General features: G+C 33.2%; 1 protein-coding gene across 2 annotated transcripts in view; it reads left to right on the plus strand.

Moving 5' to 3' along the window:
* The first annotated feature begins 381 nt into the window (after positions 1 to 381).
* LOC145247561 (uncharacterized) overlaps positions 382 to 17,925 on the plus strand; it is a 46,832-nt gene continuing 29,288 nt past the window's right edge. The window contains exon 1 of one of the 2 annotated variants that reach the window (XM_080109407.1): positions 382 to 781. In XM_080109407.1, the coding sequence (XP_079965533.1) occupies positions 510 to 781 (272 nt within the window). In that variant the 5' untranslated portion in view covers positions 382 to 509. Of the gene's footprint in view, positions 782 to 6,815; positions 6,927 to 17,925 lie in introns of those variants that run through there. The other variant, XM_080109408.1, reaches the window with a different exon arrangement.

Genomic DNA, 17,925 nt, shown 5'->3' on the forward strand with positions numbered 1-17,925 from the left:
TTTTTAATGTAAATTTAGCAGACTGTGTCAGGCGACGGGATTACCATCTATTTTTAGTTTTTTGTGTGTTGCCGTTGCTTTATTTGAGAATTTTGTTTTTCACACACACGCGCACGCACACACACACAAACTTTAACTTTTACGTCCTAAAATGTTTGAATGAGTAAGTTACATCCGCAGCGAAATATATTCCCTGCCATCGACCAAATTACGACGAAATATATTCCTTGCTATCCACCAAATTACGAAAAATAAACGAATCAAATGTTTATGCAATTAATTAAAAGACAAATAAATACAATAATCTTATTGGACGAAATAAATGATAATTTATTTAGCAAAACGAAACGTAATTAACTTTTGAAAAGTCTGTGTATTATTCCGCTAAGATGTAAAACGTCCGGAGCGGGCGGCGCATTCGCACGCTTTTGAAACTTTCCTCTCTCTTTTTTTTTTTTTAATCTCCGCATTTTATTAATTTTTTTAACAAACATAAAAAGAAAAAAAAAATGATTTTTAACAATTTGGGGACATTAATATGCCGTACATCATGTTTTCGATTATTAAATGCCAGCTTGAATACTCCAGAGATGATAAAATTATGTGTTTTGGGGAATACTTTTACTTTAAAACAGGTTCGCGATTTTTCAATTTCTTCTGCAAAAACTAAAATAAATCTCCAGACGGATCAGGTTTCCGTGAAAATTCCAGTCGAAGAAACTTTATGCAAAACTTCCGAATTTATTGGAATGGACACAGAGTTTCCTTGTGTTAGTCGAAAGTAAGCTTTTTCAACTGATTTTATTTAAAAAAAAAAAAAAAAAAAAAAAAAAATTTTTACATAAGACCGCGATTTGAGAGGATTTTATTTATTTTTAGTGCTAATGAATGCACTTACCGATCCGCGCGATTTTTTTAAAAATCGTATTTCCAAGTTTAATTAAAGTTTTTTTTTTATTCAATTATAAGGTTAAAGTACAGAATATGTACAAAACACCCTCCCCTCCCTATGTTAAGAATGGCTTTTTAAATAATAATGTTATTTCAGCACGGATGAATAAGTGCATGCATGAGTACCTTGTTTTTATTTCCTATTTAATTTATGACAAAGATCGAAGTGTAGTATCTGTTCAGATGCTGCATTGCAATGCATTGGCAATGCATTGCATTGCTGCTGCAGTGCTGCAGTGCTGCTGCTGCACTTCAATTTCTTGTTCTGTCAGTGGATGAAAAATCCTTCACGACTGAGACAATTTTTTTTTTTTTTTTCGCACGTTAAAAAACAACCCTGGTGGCTAACTCTGTCGCGGGGAAGGCATTAGGAACTTTGGTGCTATTGTTCGTTTTAGTTCTACGATATCTTTTTTTATTATTCTTGAATTATTAGGTAAAAGTAAGACTGGCTTTCTAAATAATGTTATTATTTCAGCACAGTTCAATAAATGCATAAGTACCTTGACTTTTTTTTCTTCTCTAGTACACGAGAACCGATGCAACATGAGGTCTCTCGCCTTTTTTTTTAGGGGGGGGGGTAAATCCACAAAGATAAGTAAAAGTTGTCAAAAAAACATATAACAAATGTTATCAAAGGCAAGATAAGTTACTTTTCTACCTAACTGGATAAGTTTGTAGTGTTTTTATTTAATGTATTGTAAAATGTTTATTCGGTTCGAAAATCAAGTAATATTGAGCGGAGCGGAGCGGAGCGGCGGAGCGGAGCGGGGAGCGCTACCGGAAAAACAAGAAAAAGGTGCTTGTGCACTTTTGCCACTGCGCAACTGCACTATTTAAAAAAAAAAAAATTTTTTCAGGTTAAATTCAAGCTTCATGTGGCAAGACTGGAGTTTAGGTGGAAAAATAATCTCGAACCCTTTATCACATAAAAGGAACTAATTTCCCTAATCACCGGTACGTTACTTATGTCAATAATATATAAACAATATTGGTATTTCAGAAGTTGTTTTTGAAAACAACTTTAAAAAAAACAAACTTCTTTTTATATTGCTTTTATAATTAAAATAAAAAAGGTTATCGTAGGTTACAATCATGAAAAGTTCTATTCATATTTAAATGTCTTATATGTTCCGTGTTTTTTTTTTTTACACAATGAATACCTTTTTAATTAAGGTGCTAGTGCAGAGAGTGATCCGCGCTATTTTTTAAATCGTATTTCCACATTTAATTAAAGTTTTATGTTTTTTATTCAATTGTAAGGTTGAAGTATAGAATATGTATAAAACACTCTCCCCTTCCCATATTAAGAATGGCTTTTTAAATATAACGTTATTATTTACGTCCGGATCGCTCTATACACTAGTACCTTAATGATAAACAATACATAAATAGAAATAATAAATTATCAGACTTTTTAAAGTTTAAGTTTAAACAATAGTTTTTTTAATTAAGAATTGATGAATCGCGTGATTATTATTAAATTACGTGAGTAGTTATAAACGATACAAATTAATATTAAACACGCGTAATCTCTTGCAATTTATTATTTCTCTATTTCAAATTTAAATTTATTAATTATATAAACAACATTTTTTAATTTTAAACAGAACGTTTATCTTAACGATATCTTTATCGTTTATCTTAACGATATCTTAAGCACCTTTTTTATCACGGTAACAAAAATACATAAGTACCGAAGCTTCGGTACTTATGTATTTTTGTTACCGTGATAAAAAAGGTGCTTAAGATATCGTTAAGATAAACGATAAAGATATCGTTAAGATAAACGTTCTGTTTAAAATTAAAAAATGTTGTTTAAAATAAAGAAGTAAAAAATGAGAGAAGAAAGATATCATGAAAAAAAGATCGTGAAACGTTTTAGGTACTGGTCGCGGTAAGAGTTCCCTGCCGAACACCCTCCAAAAACAATGATGTCTCCCGTTTCTCGCGCAGCCGCAAAGGACATGTTTTAGTTGCCATAGTAACAACACTTTTTATCGACATTGTTTTACTGTTTAAAGACATTACTACACATTTATTAATAATATCTCACTTTTAATCACTTTTATCGACTTTTTAAAACTTTTTTTTTTACTCTTTTTAAATGACAACGTTAATGTTTATGAATATTGAAATAAAACATTACTACACATTTATTAATATCTTTTTTTTCTTTACTGTTTATGTGTCAATTATGGGAACTCTTACCGCGACCAGTACCACGTTTTAAAATAAATAAGTAAGAAGTTGGGCTTCTTTAAGTTGTTTTCAAAAACAACTTCTGAAATACCTATATTATTGACATAGTAACGTACCGGTGATGAGGGAAATTAGTTCCTTTTATGTGATAAAGGGTTCGAGATTATTTTTCCACCTAAACTCCAGTCTTGCCCTTCATGTTATCTTTTATTAAAGTGTTAGCTGGGAGGGTAAATATCCAGATACGGCGCTACTACAGAACACCGACCACTCTAATTTGTTTTTTGTTTTTTATAGGTAATTGAAGTCGCTGACAACGAATCTGATAGTCAAACTTGGGGCAAATTTACCGTTTGCATGGTATTAACCCCCGAACCCACGAATAACTTTCCACCATTTTGTAGCTTCCGTTTACGCTACGCGCGTGCGCTGCAGCATAAACGACGGCTTGCTTCACCTAGCAAACTGCCTTCTCACATGGCTTACCAACCAATCAAAAAATTACGGACTGACATTTTTTTAATGACTTGCATTTAAAGAAAAGTACAACAAATTGGGGGACTTTTTTTTTTTTTTGGTCTCGCGTAGTTTTTAATGTGGTTTACAAAAACATAAGCACCAAACATCTTTGTTTTTCATTTTTTTTTTTTGCAGGAAGGGGATTCAATTATAGAACTTATGTGGCTTAATAGGTGCTTTTGCAGTTTAATTAAACGTTTTTCCGTAAGTAAGCTTGCTTTCCGGGCTGTTGGAAAACTGCTTCTGTTGTACCAGTATTCAAGAATTCTGGCGAAAGGACAGACCCATCAAATTATCGCCCCATTAGCCTCCTCCCACTTTTTGCCAAAATATTTGAGACCATAATTAACCATGCTCTAGTCCATCATCTTACAGATGCTAAACTACTGACTGACAAACAATATGGATTTAGACAAGCCCGTTCCACAGCAGACATCCTCACCGTGATCTCTGAACGTATATACCAATCACTGGACAAAGCGGGGGAAGGCAGAGCGGTAGCTCTAGATATATCTAAGGCTTTTGACAGGGTATGGCATGAGGGTCTCCTCAGGAAGATTAGATCTTACGGTATCACTGGTAGAATACTTAACATAATTAAATCCTTCTTAGATAAGAGAAAAATCCAGGTAGTCCTCGACGGTCGCACATCTAAACAATATGATATAAATGCGGGAGTGCCCCAGGGTTCTATCCTTGGACCTCTATTGTTCCTGATATTCATAAATGACCTCCCCGACAACATTGCCTCTGAGATGGGTATATATGCTGATGACACTACACTCTATGGCAGACACGACAGGAAGACGAATGAACACATTTCTAAAGAAATAGCAGAAACACTAGAGGAAGACCTCCAATCTGTAGTGGAATGGGGACAAAAGTGGTTGGTCGCGTTCAATGCTGCCAAGACTAAACTAGTTTCATTCAATAATTACAAGAAACCCTCTCTACCACCAATAGCAATGGCCAACGACCCTTTATCTGAGAGTCCATCTTTCAAACTCCTTGGCCTAACGTTCACAGGAAACATGAGTTGGAACAATTACATTGAAGGCATTGCCAGGGCCGCTGCAAGAAAGGTAGGCTCTCTCTACCGTGCTAGAAAACTACTAACACCCGAAAGTATTCTGTACCTCTATAAGGCCACCATTCGCCCATGTATGGAGTATTGCTGCCACATCTGGGCTGGTGCATCTGCTACTAGTCTCTCGCTCCTTGACAAGGTTCAAAAGAGAGTCGCAAATCTGATAGGCCCTGAACTGGCATCTAAGCTTCAGCCTCTGTCCCATCGACGAAATGTTGCATCCCTCTGCCTGTTCTACAAGTATTTTAGTGGTGAATGCTCTGATGAACTGCAATCACTTGTGCCCCCACGACGCGAGCACCCTCGACAAACCCGACAGGCTACTAGATCCCACCCCCACACTGTAGAGGTCCCTAGATGTAAAAGATCTTTTTACTCCAATAGTTTCTTCCCCAGAACCGCAAGACTCTGGAATTCCATTCCAGGTACCTGCTTCCCCAACAGTACTGACGTGCAGAAGTTCAAGTGTAACGTGAACCGACACCTTGCTGCCCAAATCCCTACATAGTACTCCAGTAGTTGTTGCCCCTGATAGTAGCCCCCTACACCAAAGTGGCAATTTGCCTTGTTTGGGGTGAAAATGTAATTAAAAAAAAAAAAAAAAAAAAAAAAACGCACCGACATTTACCAATTAGAACACCATTTAACATTTTCCGAAGATTTTACTGTGTACATTGGAAGCGCGAGTGGGGGGGGGCGGAGGTGATGTTGGGGCGCGCGCGCCCCAACATCACCCCCCCCCCCCCGCTCGGTGCGTTACTTTTTGAAAATTTGAAAATTCTATGTTCCAGGTAAAAAAAAAAAAAATAAATAACCCCCCCCCCGTTCCAACTTGGAGTGCTTTCCTTTTCTTGTTTTATTTCTTTTTCAGCTAATTTTAAATTTTCCACCCAAAAAGCGCTATAATGTATTTTTGAAAATTAGAAAATTCTATGTCCTGGAAAATAAAATACCCTCCCCCCTCAACGTTGTTTGGCTTGTTTGCTTGGTGAAGCCCGGAAGCCGTCGTTTATGCTACAGCGTGCATGCGCGTAGCATAAACGGAAGCTGCAAAATGGTGGAAAGTAGTTCGTAGGTTCAGGGGTAAATACCATGCAAACGGTAAATTTGCCCCAAGTTTGACTATCAGATTCGTTGTCAGCGACCTCAATTACCTATGTACCGCTGGGAGCACAGTACAGTAATAGTTATAAAACTACATTTCCTCCCCATGTTAAGAATGGCAGTGAGGGGGGGGGTGCTAATGCAATGCACTTACTGATCCGGCGATCCGCGCTATTTTTTAAATCGTATTTCCAAGGTTAATTAAAATTTTTATTTCATTTTATTTTATTTTATTTTATTCAATTGTAAGATTACAGCACAGATTAGGTACAAAACACCCTCCCCTCTTCATGTTAAGAATGGCTTTTTAAATAATAACGTTATTATTTAAGCACGGATCAATAAGTGCATGTATGAATACCAGAATGGCTTTCAAAATAATGCTATTATTTCAGCACGGTGGCAAAAGTGCACATGCACAAGTACTAGAAAAAATTATCGTGATGTCTCTCGTTACATCTTTGAAGTCTCGACAATGACTTAAAAATAAGAAATAAAACAATATTGGTTTTTTTTTTTTTTTTAACCAAATAAAATATATTACACTAGGAAGGCCACCCGGCGTTGCTAGCACCACCGTATAAGACAATGAGAAAAATTTTGAACATGCCTGTTATTCTTAGAATAGCGGAAGTTTTTGTTTATGTATCATTTGCCATCTTGAGCAAAAGAATATTTTACCTACCCTAGGACGGGTATACACAACATATGTATGGAATAATTGTACTTTCCTTAGATAGGAAATTTACAGCACGTATGTGGAAAAAAAAAATTCGGTACTAGTGCAGAGAGTGATCCGGACGTAAATAATAACGTTATTATTTAAAAAGCCATTCTTAACATGGGGAGGGGAGTGTTTTGTACCTATTATATACTTCAATCTTACAATTGAATAAAAAAACAAACATTTTAATTAAACTTGGAAATACGATTTTAAAAAATAACACGGATCACTCTCTGCACTAGCACCAAAAATTCCTTACCTAGGCCGGGTCGGCGGGTAACACATATTTAAAATTATTACCATAAGTTTCTGTTGTGCTAAATTTTCGGTATGTCACAGGTAAGAGTGTGTTTGTTTTTACATCAGAGTGCTATAGTGGAGAAGCACCGGATTTTTTTTATATAAATGTCAGGGTTTGTATTACTATACACATAGATTCGAAAATTGTCAAAAAACAAATATATAACAAATAAATGTTATCAAAGGCAAGATAAGTTACTTCTTCAAAACTGGATATATTTTTCGTGTTTTTATTCAATGTAACATGTTTCGAAAAACATACAGTGTTTACCGATGTATTGGAAAATTCAAAATGGCGTCCGACTTTCTCTTTAACACGGTAAGTTTGGGAAAGGGTGTTATAATAAACTAGACAAAATACTATTAAAAACCCACCGAATATACGTAAACCTATGTCACGGTAACATATATTGAGCGAGTTTCTAACAGTATTTTGTCTAGTTTTATATTTATAGCACCTTTTCCCAACTTTACTGTGTTAATGAGAGAGTCGGGTGCCATTTTGAATTTTCCAATACATCGGTAAAAACTGCATGTTTTTCGAGCTGAATAAACATGTTACATTGAATAAAAACACAAAAACTATATCCAGTTTGGTAGAAAAGTAACTTATCTTGCCTTTGATAACATTTATTTGTTATATATTTGTTTTTTGACAACTTTTTCGAATCTATGTGTACAGTAATACAAACCCGATTTCTTTGTTTTTTATATGGGTACTTTAGTGAAGTACTACTTTACTTCACTGTACAAGTACCTTATTTCCTGTGTAGGAGGCCCTGTCGGTGGGGCATTAGAATATGCCGACTGCCCCCCTGCAGAGGGTAAAAGCCCCTCAATGGGAGTCCTGGATATGACCTTAAACTATATCCAGTGGTGAGGCCCCAGCTTGTGGGCTTTGGGGAGTGTGGAGCCACCCTTTAATTACCATTGCTCCCAAGTCCACTCTGACCCGGAGTGGTAGTACCTGTTAGGGTCCCAACTATGTGTTGAATAGAAACCGACGTGAAAACAACAAATGTACTCTATTAAAAAAAATTTTCTTCAAAATCTTTGGATTCGGCATTAAATAACCCGAAAAGGGTTGATATGCCGTAAAACAACCAACCAACCAACCAAAATCCTGTGTAGGATACTGTAGAAGTACCTTTTTTTTTTTTTTTTTTTCTAATTAAAAATGTAAAAACTCTATACTTTTAAGTAATTTTCTTCTGTGCATCTTGAGTAAGAATTTGTTTGTTTTTTCATCTATTGCTATAGTGAAGAAGCACCTTATTTCTCTTTTAAAAGTCATGCTATTCGATTATATAACGTGATTTTCAGGATTTTATTTGTTTTTCATAGAAGTACTATACTACACAAGTACCTTATTTCTTAGGTAGGATAATGTGCAAGTACCTTATTTATAATATATAGATGAAACTAAAATAAATAGATTTTTCAGATTAAATTAAAGTTTCACTATATATATATATATATATACTAGCAAAAGTACCCGTCGTTGACTGCGTTCAGAAACAGCCTACAGAAAATGGATACTGATTTATGAAAGTATGATAGGTTATGAAAAAGAAGGGTTGTAATGACATAGCTTCGAATCAAAACCAAAGCAAAATATGATGAAAGTAAAAATAAAATAGATAACCCCCATAATTTATTATACCATACCTGTTCACACTGAAACACTTATCACAATATTCTGTGGATCTATATTAAAAAACCTTGTTAAACTTTGTGATATATTTCCATTCTATGGAGGTCAGGTGCGAACGAACATCCCATAATTTTATTATACCATATTTCTTCAAACTGAAACATAATTATCAAAGTATACTTATGCAGATAGATATGAAAAGTCTTTATTAAAGTGTGTGCCTATTTCCATTCTATGGAGACCAGGCAAAAACGCAGGCCCCACAATTTTATTATGCCATCCTTATTTAAATTAAAACATACTTATCAAAGTATTCTTATGTACATCTATATCAAAAACACTTGTAAACGTTTTTTTTTTTAATTTTTTATTTCCATACTTTGTGGACCAGGTTCGAATGCAGACCCCACAATTTTAATGAACCACCGTTCTGCCAGATCAAACATACTCATTCCTGTGTCCCGATACATCTATCATTATATGTAATCAGTTTTCTATAATAGTCAACCATATAGGAGCCTATTCGTTACCAGACACATACACACACATTCAGCTTTATATTATATATATATATATATATATATATATATATATATATATATATATATATTAAATTGTTAGGTGGAAGCACAGAATAGTTACAAAATATCCTCCTCTCTCCATATTAAGAATGGCTTTCAAATGTTATTTCAGCAAACAACAACAAAAGGTAACAAAAGTGCATAAGTGCCAATATTTTAACGGAATGTGCTTTGATGAACTTGTTGCACTTGTGCCCCCTCGACGTACATATCCCCGTTGAGGTTCCTAAATGCCAGAAAGCTTTCTACTCTAATAGTTTCTTCCCTCGAACAGCTAGACTTTGGAATTCCTTTCCTACTACCTGCTTCTCTGACTGTACTGATATGCATGAGTTTAAATGTAATGTAAACCAACATCTTGTTAATCTTTCATAGGCATGGTCCCAAAAAGTAGTCCCTATACGTCCAAATGGTGATATGCCTTGTTAGGGGTGAACATGAGTAAAAGAAAACACGCGGAAACAAACATGACCACTAGTGAAACCGATAGAAAATACATTGGCTTGATATAAAAAAATATGGGTTTGTATTACTGTACACATAGATTCGAAAAAGTTGTCAAAAAACAAATATATAACAAATAAATGTTATCAAAGGCAAGATAAGTTACTTTTCTACCTAACTGGATATATAGGTGTTTGGCCTTCAAAAAGAGCTTTAAAAGAGTAAATTCGCAAAATTTGGCCGATAACGGTTGCTGCTTTCAAAATGAGGGATCGCTTTATTATATATTTTTTATAATCTGGTAGATTAGTGACCATTCGATAATAACCTGCAGAAAATGTTTTTAAAAAGATGATGAAAATAATAAAAAAAAATTACTGAGGGGGGGGTACCGCTTTCATACGTGCGCTTAATAGGTGTAGGCAGCCTGTGATTGGTTAATTTGTATGGGTCAAGATAATTACTTGGCGCCTTTTTTGTAAACATCCATTTTGTTTTTCAGTCTTTGAAAACCTCCAGCAAGAGCGAAACTCACCAAAAGTCGGCTCCGAGAAAAATGCCTTATCGAGAATGGAGCCGCAGCAATTTCTTCATGTTATATCACCTAAATGTTTGGTGAAAAAGGACTTGAAATCTCTACAAGCAGAGACACCTTTATATTGTGTCGAAGATATTTCAATTAGAGGATGGCATCATTTGAACATTCTCATCATGTTTATATCACCTAAATATTTGAACTTTTCTCAATTCAATTAGGTTCCCATGGGGCTCGATTTATACCTAATTAAAGGCACCAGAACTCTTGTCGAGAACACCATGAATTATTTATTGAGATTGTCGGACTGACTTCCTCAGATTGGTTGTTATAGTCATAACTTTTCGGCAGTTTTGCTCTCCGGCCTTCATCAGGCGTTTTGTATCGAACTGGGGAACCGTTTGTTGGGAGTCTCGAACCCAACCCTTTATTATTATTACGGGGGTACCATGTTCGGACTCCAGCTAGGCTCTGGAACATAGTTGCTGATTCTCTAGCCGAGGCTTAGCATGCCACCCACTGAGCAGGTACTTTTTGGATATAATAAACCCATTAGCAGGCAAGTCAGCAACACATGTAAAGAATTCTGCCCACTTCACGGAACTGATCAAGGGAGCACTCATCAGTACAAACCAAATGGTAAGCCTAGATGTGGTTAGCCTGTTCACTAAAGTCCCAACTAGTGAGGCACTAGCAGTAATTCAAGACAAACTAGCTGCAGACCTCTCCATAGAAGAGCGCACATGTGTACCATTGCCAAACTTTATGGAAATGCTGACATTCTGCATAGAAACAACCTACTTCAGAATGGGTACTTTTTCCTAGTACTAATCCTAAATCTAGGTGGTAACATAAAAAATAAAGCAATTACAAGTGGTCACATGACTTTGAGAGTCCGATTACGGGTTAGGGTTAGATTACGGGTTAGTGGTAAAAGAATTTAGATAACTGCCCTAAAAGATAATAAACACTGAAAATTTCATTAAGATTGGTGTATTTTGGTGAATTTGTAAGTATAGGAAAGGGCCAAAATGTTTATACGATTTTAGGATTGTCCATTCATTTTGCACGTACCTACTTTAATATTATAGCACTTCATTGAGAACAGACACTCATTTTTATAATCGTCCGAAAAGGCTTTATTTAGTCTATAAGCGTACAATTGTTTCAGCTTTTTTACTGATATTTTTTAATATAGTTTTTAGCATGTATGTTTTTTTTTTTAATTATATCAATAGGGCACTTATCGGTGTATTTAGTAAAATAATTGTACCATAAAACTTATAAACTATTTATATTAAGGATTCTGAATTATGTAGTGTGTAGCATTTGAAATAAAAACAAAATGAATTTAGTCAGTCACAACTTTCAGCTGAAAGGGTTTTTTTTTTTTTTTTTTTTTTTTTTCAAATTAAATTTTACAAGTTATCTTTTTTTAAAAACTGAATTTTGTAACACAATAACATTGTAACACTAGAAAAAAAAAGAGTCAACTAAATGTTAAACCCATGTGATTTTTTTCTTTAACTTTAATTTTTGTTTTTTAACACAAACTATATTCTAAAACTTTGAAACGAAAATTTATAACAAAATTTGAAAATATCTCGCAGCACATAAATAGTTGTATTTCTATTTATCATACTTTGTTTACTTGCAGTTCAGCCCGGCTTTGCTCGGGCCCTATGCACTGTTCATAACTTGCCCTACGTGTGAATACACTTTATGTAAGATTTAAAATGTTTTGACCAAAATTTATCTGAGTAATTTCATAGAGACCGCAGAGGTCAATTTTTTTAACTTTAACCCCAATTTTGACACTTTAATATTTATTATTTTGGTCTCAAATCAAAATACAAAATTTTACTCATGTCCAAGTTACCTACATCTAAAATTTCAAGTGTTTAGACTCAAAATTGGAGGAATTTTGTAGAATCTGCAAAGGTCAACTCTTTCAACTTTGACCTTTTGGCAGCCAAATTTTTGCCCCAAAACTAATTAAAATGCTTGCCGCATGTCTGAATACCTGTTATGCATAAATTTCAAATATTTAGACCCAAAATTGGCTGAGTAGTTTGCTAGACATCGCAAAGGTGAAATCTTTTGAACCTTGACCCCTTGGCAGCTCAATTTTCGACTCAAATTGATTAAAAAGCTTGCCCTATCTCTGAATACTCTTTATGTAAAATTTCAAATGTTTAGACCAGAAATTGACTGAGTAATTTGATAGAGACCGCAGCGGTCAATCTTTTTTTAATTTTGACCCCTTAAAAGTTATTTTTGGGGACTCAAATCAAATTATAAAGTTAAATCCATGTCCAAGTAACCTACAATTAAAATTTCAAGTGTTTAGACCCAAAATTGTCGAAGGAGTTTAGTAGAGTTTTCAATTGTTAAATCGTTGAACTTTGACCCCTTGACAAATTTCTGGCCGAAGCTGATTAAAAAGATTTTCCTAAATCTCAATACTCCTTACGTCCAATCTCGAGTCCTTAGATCGAAAATTGACAGTTATTTGGTAGGAAAATGTACACAGACACACACTTTCACTTTCATATATATAGACTTTTTGGCTTAAGAGAAAATATTTAAAAAAAAAATAGTTTATTCTTTGCAAATATCTTTAGGTATGAAGCCAAAAAGATATTTGCCAAAAATAACTTTGACAGAAACTTGAGTATATTCGTTTTTTTTTTTTGTTTATTTCATTAAAAGATTTTTTTTTTTTGCGCTGATAAACTGAGTAAATCGCCCGTGTCAAAGTTTCTTTGACTAATTAAACCCTTAATGACTGAGACAATTACTTTTTTCAATACAGTGTGCCAAATAATTGTCTCGGGTTTTAATTATACATACATAAAATCGTGTTTAATTTTTAGTCGTGCATAATTGGTAAAACCAAGGAACGACTAATCTAAAAAAATAAACTTATTTATTTATTTTTTTTTTACAAAGATTTTTAATGAAAAAAAAAAACGGAAAAGTGGCACACAGAATCGGAAAAAATAATATTAAAAAAAATATTTTTGTAAATACTTTTTATATGAATCTAAAAATATATTTGCCAAAAATAACCTCGATTGAAATTTGTGAGTAAATTCATTTTATTTATTTTAATAATACAACAGACTTTTACATTTTGCGCTGACAAACCCAGTTGTAAGTTTGTGTAAAAGTTGCTTTAATGGAGCAAATGATCGTACATAATTAGTCGTACAATTTTAGTAAACCCTCTTATGTACAATCAAAATCGGCCCAACTAAATGTCTGATTCAGCTCCTGCTGATTCAAGCAACTTTACATGTTGTTTCTATGTGACAAACAGCAGAAGCAGGTCAGTCGTACAATGATCGGGAATAATTTTGGTTGTACATATTTAGTAAAACCGCCTATTGCATGAATACTCACGATAATCAGGGAAGAATTTAATAATCTTAGGATATACATTTAAGTTTGTTTGCACAGCAATTAAGGATTTTTTTTGTCCTAAGCACCCAAAATCAGCTGAGATGAGATCATTCCTGTAATGATCTGTTCCCTGTTGATTTTCCGGTAGTTAACTTCTATGCAGTTCTAGGAGGTTCATCCTGCGAGGCTTCGCCTTCTCTATTTGAGAAGAGCTTAGTTTATTGCTAATTGCTTTTTAATAGATTGAACAAGCTTATTAATAGATTGAACAAGCTTGTTAATAGATTGAACAAGCTTATTAATGGATTGAACAAGCTTAGTAATGGATATAACAAGCTTAGTAATGGATATAACAAGCTTAGTAATGGATATAACAAGCTTAGTAATGGATTGAACAAGCTTATTAATGGATTGAACAAGCTTATTAATGGATTGAACAAGCTTATTAATGGATTGAACAAGCTTATTAATGGATTGAACAAGCTTATTAATGGATTGAACAAGCTTATTAATGGATTGAACAAGCTTATTAATGGATATAACAAGCTTATTAATGGATTGAACAAGCTTATTAATGGATTGAACAAGCTTATTAATGGATTGAACAAGCTTTTTTAATGGATTGAAGCAGCTTTTGAATAATCTCAAAATAAGCTTTTGATTACATAAGTAAGCTTTTTAATAGATTGAATAAACTTTTTAATAGATTGAAGGAGCTTTTTGATCGATTAAATAAACTCTTAGATATATTGAATAAACTTTTGTATAATGTTTTTAACCGATTGAATAAGCTTTAATTTGTATTATTTGAACAATTTAGGTTACTGTTCTCATCTTAGATTACATTCCTACAAAATTTCAGCCAATGTAACCTTTGACCTTTTTTCTGATGTATCTTGCGTTTAACTCCAGAATCCTTATGCTAAATTTTGGAATCTGTGTGAAATTTTAAACAACCGTGTATTCAATCCATGAAGGTAGACTGCTTTTGTTCCATCAGCGTTGACGAGGTTGAAGTTTTTAAGCACTTTAATTATATTCTTAGTATTATCTGTACTTTTACCTCCAAAAAATAATCACTTAGAATTTATTATTGTATGCATTTATTAAGAAATATATTTGTGTTCTAAATTCATACTAGTCATCTGCCAAATTAAAACTTGTACATTAACTGGTCCGTGAAGTTTTAAACATTGATGATCGCTGACCTGGAAATAACACCATGAATGGTAATGCTTTGTCTTTACAGCTATTGCAATTATGCCAACTTAAATAAACTAAACCAGTTTATACAAAAAAATTATAATATTTTATAGCAGTGTCTTAAGTTTTATAACAGAATAAAAGGAATATGCAATTGTATTTTGACTGTTATTTTCCAACATTTTTTCAAAAAAGTTCAATATGTGCATAATGCTTATAAATAAATAAAATTATATGCATAAATTATATTCAATTGTATTTAATATGCATGTATATGTATAAAGAATAATTATTATTCATAATTATAAAGTCCCTTTAACAATATTTAAGGATAGGCATTTCTGAAAAATCTCTCTCTCTCTCTCTCTCTCTATATATATATATATATATATCTATATGGGTTTGTATTACTGTACACATAGATTCGAAAAAGTTGTCAAAAAACAAATATATAATAAATAAATGTTATCCAAGGCAAGATAAGTTACTTTTCTACCAAACTGGATATATTTTTCGTGTTTTTATTCAATGTAACATATTTATTCAGCTCGAAAAACATAGTGTTTACCGATGTATTGGAAAATTCAAGATGGCGTCTGATTCTCTCTTTAACACGGTAAGTTTGAGAAAAGGTGTTATAAATAAAAAACTATACAAAATACTATTAAAAACCCGCCGAATATATGTCAACCTATGTCACGGTAACATATATTGAGCGAGTTTTTAACAGTATTTTATCTGGATTTTTATTTATAACACCTTTTCTCAAACTTACCGTGTTAAAGAGAGAATCAGACGCCATCTTGAATTTTCCAATACATCGGTAAACACTGTATGTTTTTGAGCTGAATAAACATGTTACATTGAATAAAAACACGAAAAATATATCCAGTTTGGTAGAAAAGTAACTTATCTTGCTTTTGATAACATTTATTTGTTATATATTTGTTTTTTGACAACTTTTTCGAATCTATGTGTACAGTAATACAAACCCCTCTCTCTCTCTCTCTATATATATATATATATATATATATATATATATATATATAAGGCAAAAACACACACGAGAGTTTTTGTATATCCAAGAAAGGCTTTTTTCCGGAGGGTTCTTGGAGGGGAGGGTTTACTATCGCTTAGAACTTCTTATATACCGTGCAGATCATAATATGTACGAATTGCGAACGCACGTCGCGTCTAGATTTATTTAAATCGAGTTTTACACAATTCTTGCTATTTCAGCCTCTCTCGTGTTGATTCGGCTTTTTCGTATAAAAGCGAAACTGGTGAAACTAAGGTGCAGGTCTCAGCCTACGGGTTGGGAGCACCCAGAAAGCAATAGACTTTGGTCAATGTCGGTTTTCACTTTCATATCAAACAATTGCTTTCATTAGGACACTCCCCTAATAAAGGGGGAGCTGGTTTTCCCAACACATTGGGGAAACAAAACCAGACAGTTGGGTAAAAAAACAAACCCCAAAAAAGAACTATCCCGCAGTTAAAATTAAGTGTGGAATTTACTTGCCTTTGACCTAATTACATTTGCCGCGCACCTGCCATTTAAAAACGTTAAATTGAAATCGCTTTCAGTTACTTTCCTTTTGTGGACGAGCGAGTAACTTATCCAGTTTTTCGCCTCAACTTACAGGTTTGATCCTAACAAAATTTTTTTGTATTTTGTTTTTTAATTTTTATTTTTTTACATGTTCGTTTTTTTGTTGTTGTTTTTTTCCGATTTTTCAAAAGAAGTTTAACAGAGTTTGGATCACCCCCTCCCCCTCCAACACACACACTTACAAACACCCGGTCAACGCCGGATACCCCCACTAGTAAAAACTAAAAGGCACTAAAGCTCAATATTACAAGATAGTGAATCTATACAACAATTTTATATATATATATATATATATATATATATATATATATATATATATATATATATATATATATATAAGCAAAACTGAGTGTGCCTGTCTTTCCACATATCAATTGCCGGTGTTAATTTTTAAGATCCAATGACATAACTGAAATAGATTGATTCTTGAAGCTTTTTTCTCTTGATTTTATATAAAATTTTATTCTATTATAATTTAAGAACAAAAAAACTTATGTTAAAACATATATGAAACAAAAATAATCCCTTATCCATGAGTGGCTTCCGGGCCTTGATAAGTGGTGATCACTGTAAAAAAAAAAAAAAAAAAAAAATCTTAACTGATATGCACATAATCAATGTTTTGTTTTGTTTATGACCATGAATGAAAAATGTCTCCTAAATTTACTGACTTACTAGCAGGCCGCCAGGTGATGCCCGGTCATAAAATATACATAAAAATTATATATTTTAATTCATACAGAAACTGAGACCTGTGAATATTGTTTTTTCTAAACAGTTCATATCTTGTAAGTACAAAAAAAAAAAAATACTCGAGTTAAGATCAAAGCCTAAAGACAGTGAGCCAAGTACTATAACCATTAGGCCAGCTTGATACAATCTTTACAAAGTGTTTTCAAATGTACTTATTCTGAACATAAGGAATCTGTAATGAGAATGATTCACGCTTCATGTAGATTTCATATTTATTATTACAGAACCAAATCTCTATCAAATATTATATTGTACCTAATATATAGTACTACTGACTTCAAAATTTAAAAAAAAAAAAAAAAAACGATTTGGGTGCCATCAACTAGAATTGAAACCAAAATATTTAGCACTACAGTTGCATTCCCTACTGTTTGAGCAAACCCGACAGACAGATAAGAAAGTTTAAAAATTAAACACCTTTTGGGTATGATTAGTTTTACGCATGTGCAAACAAATACAAATGTTGACAAGTTGAAATGAACATTTTTACCTTTTAACTTGCCGACTTCTGAACGTGTTATTCATCCATCCAATCAAAAATTTCACTCGTTATAAATCATCCTTGGTGTATGATTACTGTTTCCTGTTAATTTCAATGTTATGTGATCCGTAGTTTGAGAGTTTATTGGTTAAATATTTACACACAGACAATCATACATATACATCTACTGTTTTATTTATATAGATTATTTGATAAGTTCTGCAAAGTTATTTCATTGTAGTTTTGGTTTCTCGTATTGGAGTTTTATACTGATTTATTTTTCAGGCAGAATTATTTGAGAAAGAGATTTCTGAACATCATGATGAGACTTGATGCATGATATTCTTGTGGATATTAAGAGATGCATATT

Source organism: Euprymna scolopes, chromosome 25 (assembly GCF_053919585.1).
Source record: "Euprymna scolopes isolate OS-2025 chromosome 25, ASM5391958v1, whole genome shotgun sequence".
NCBI lineage: Eukaryota > Metazoa > Mollusca > Cephalopoda > Sepiida > Sepiolidae > Euprymna > Euprymna scolopes.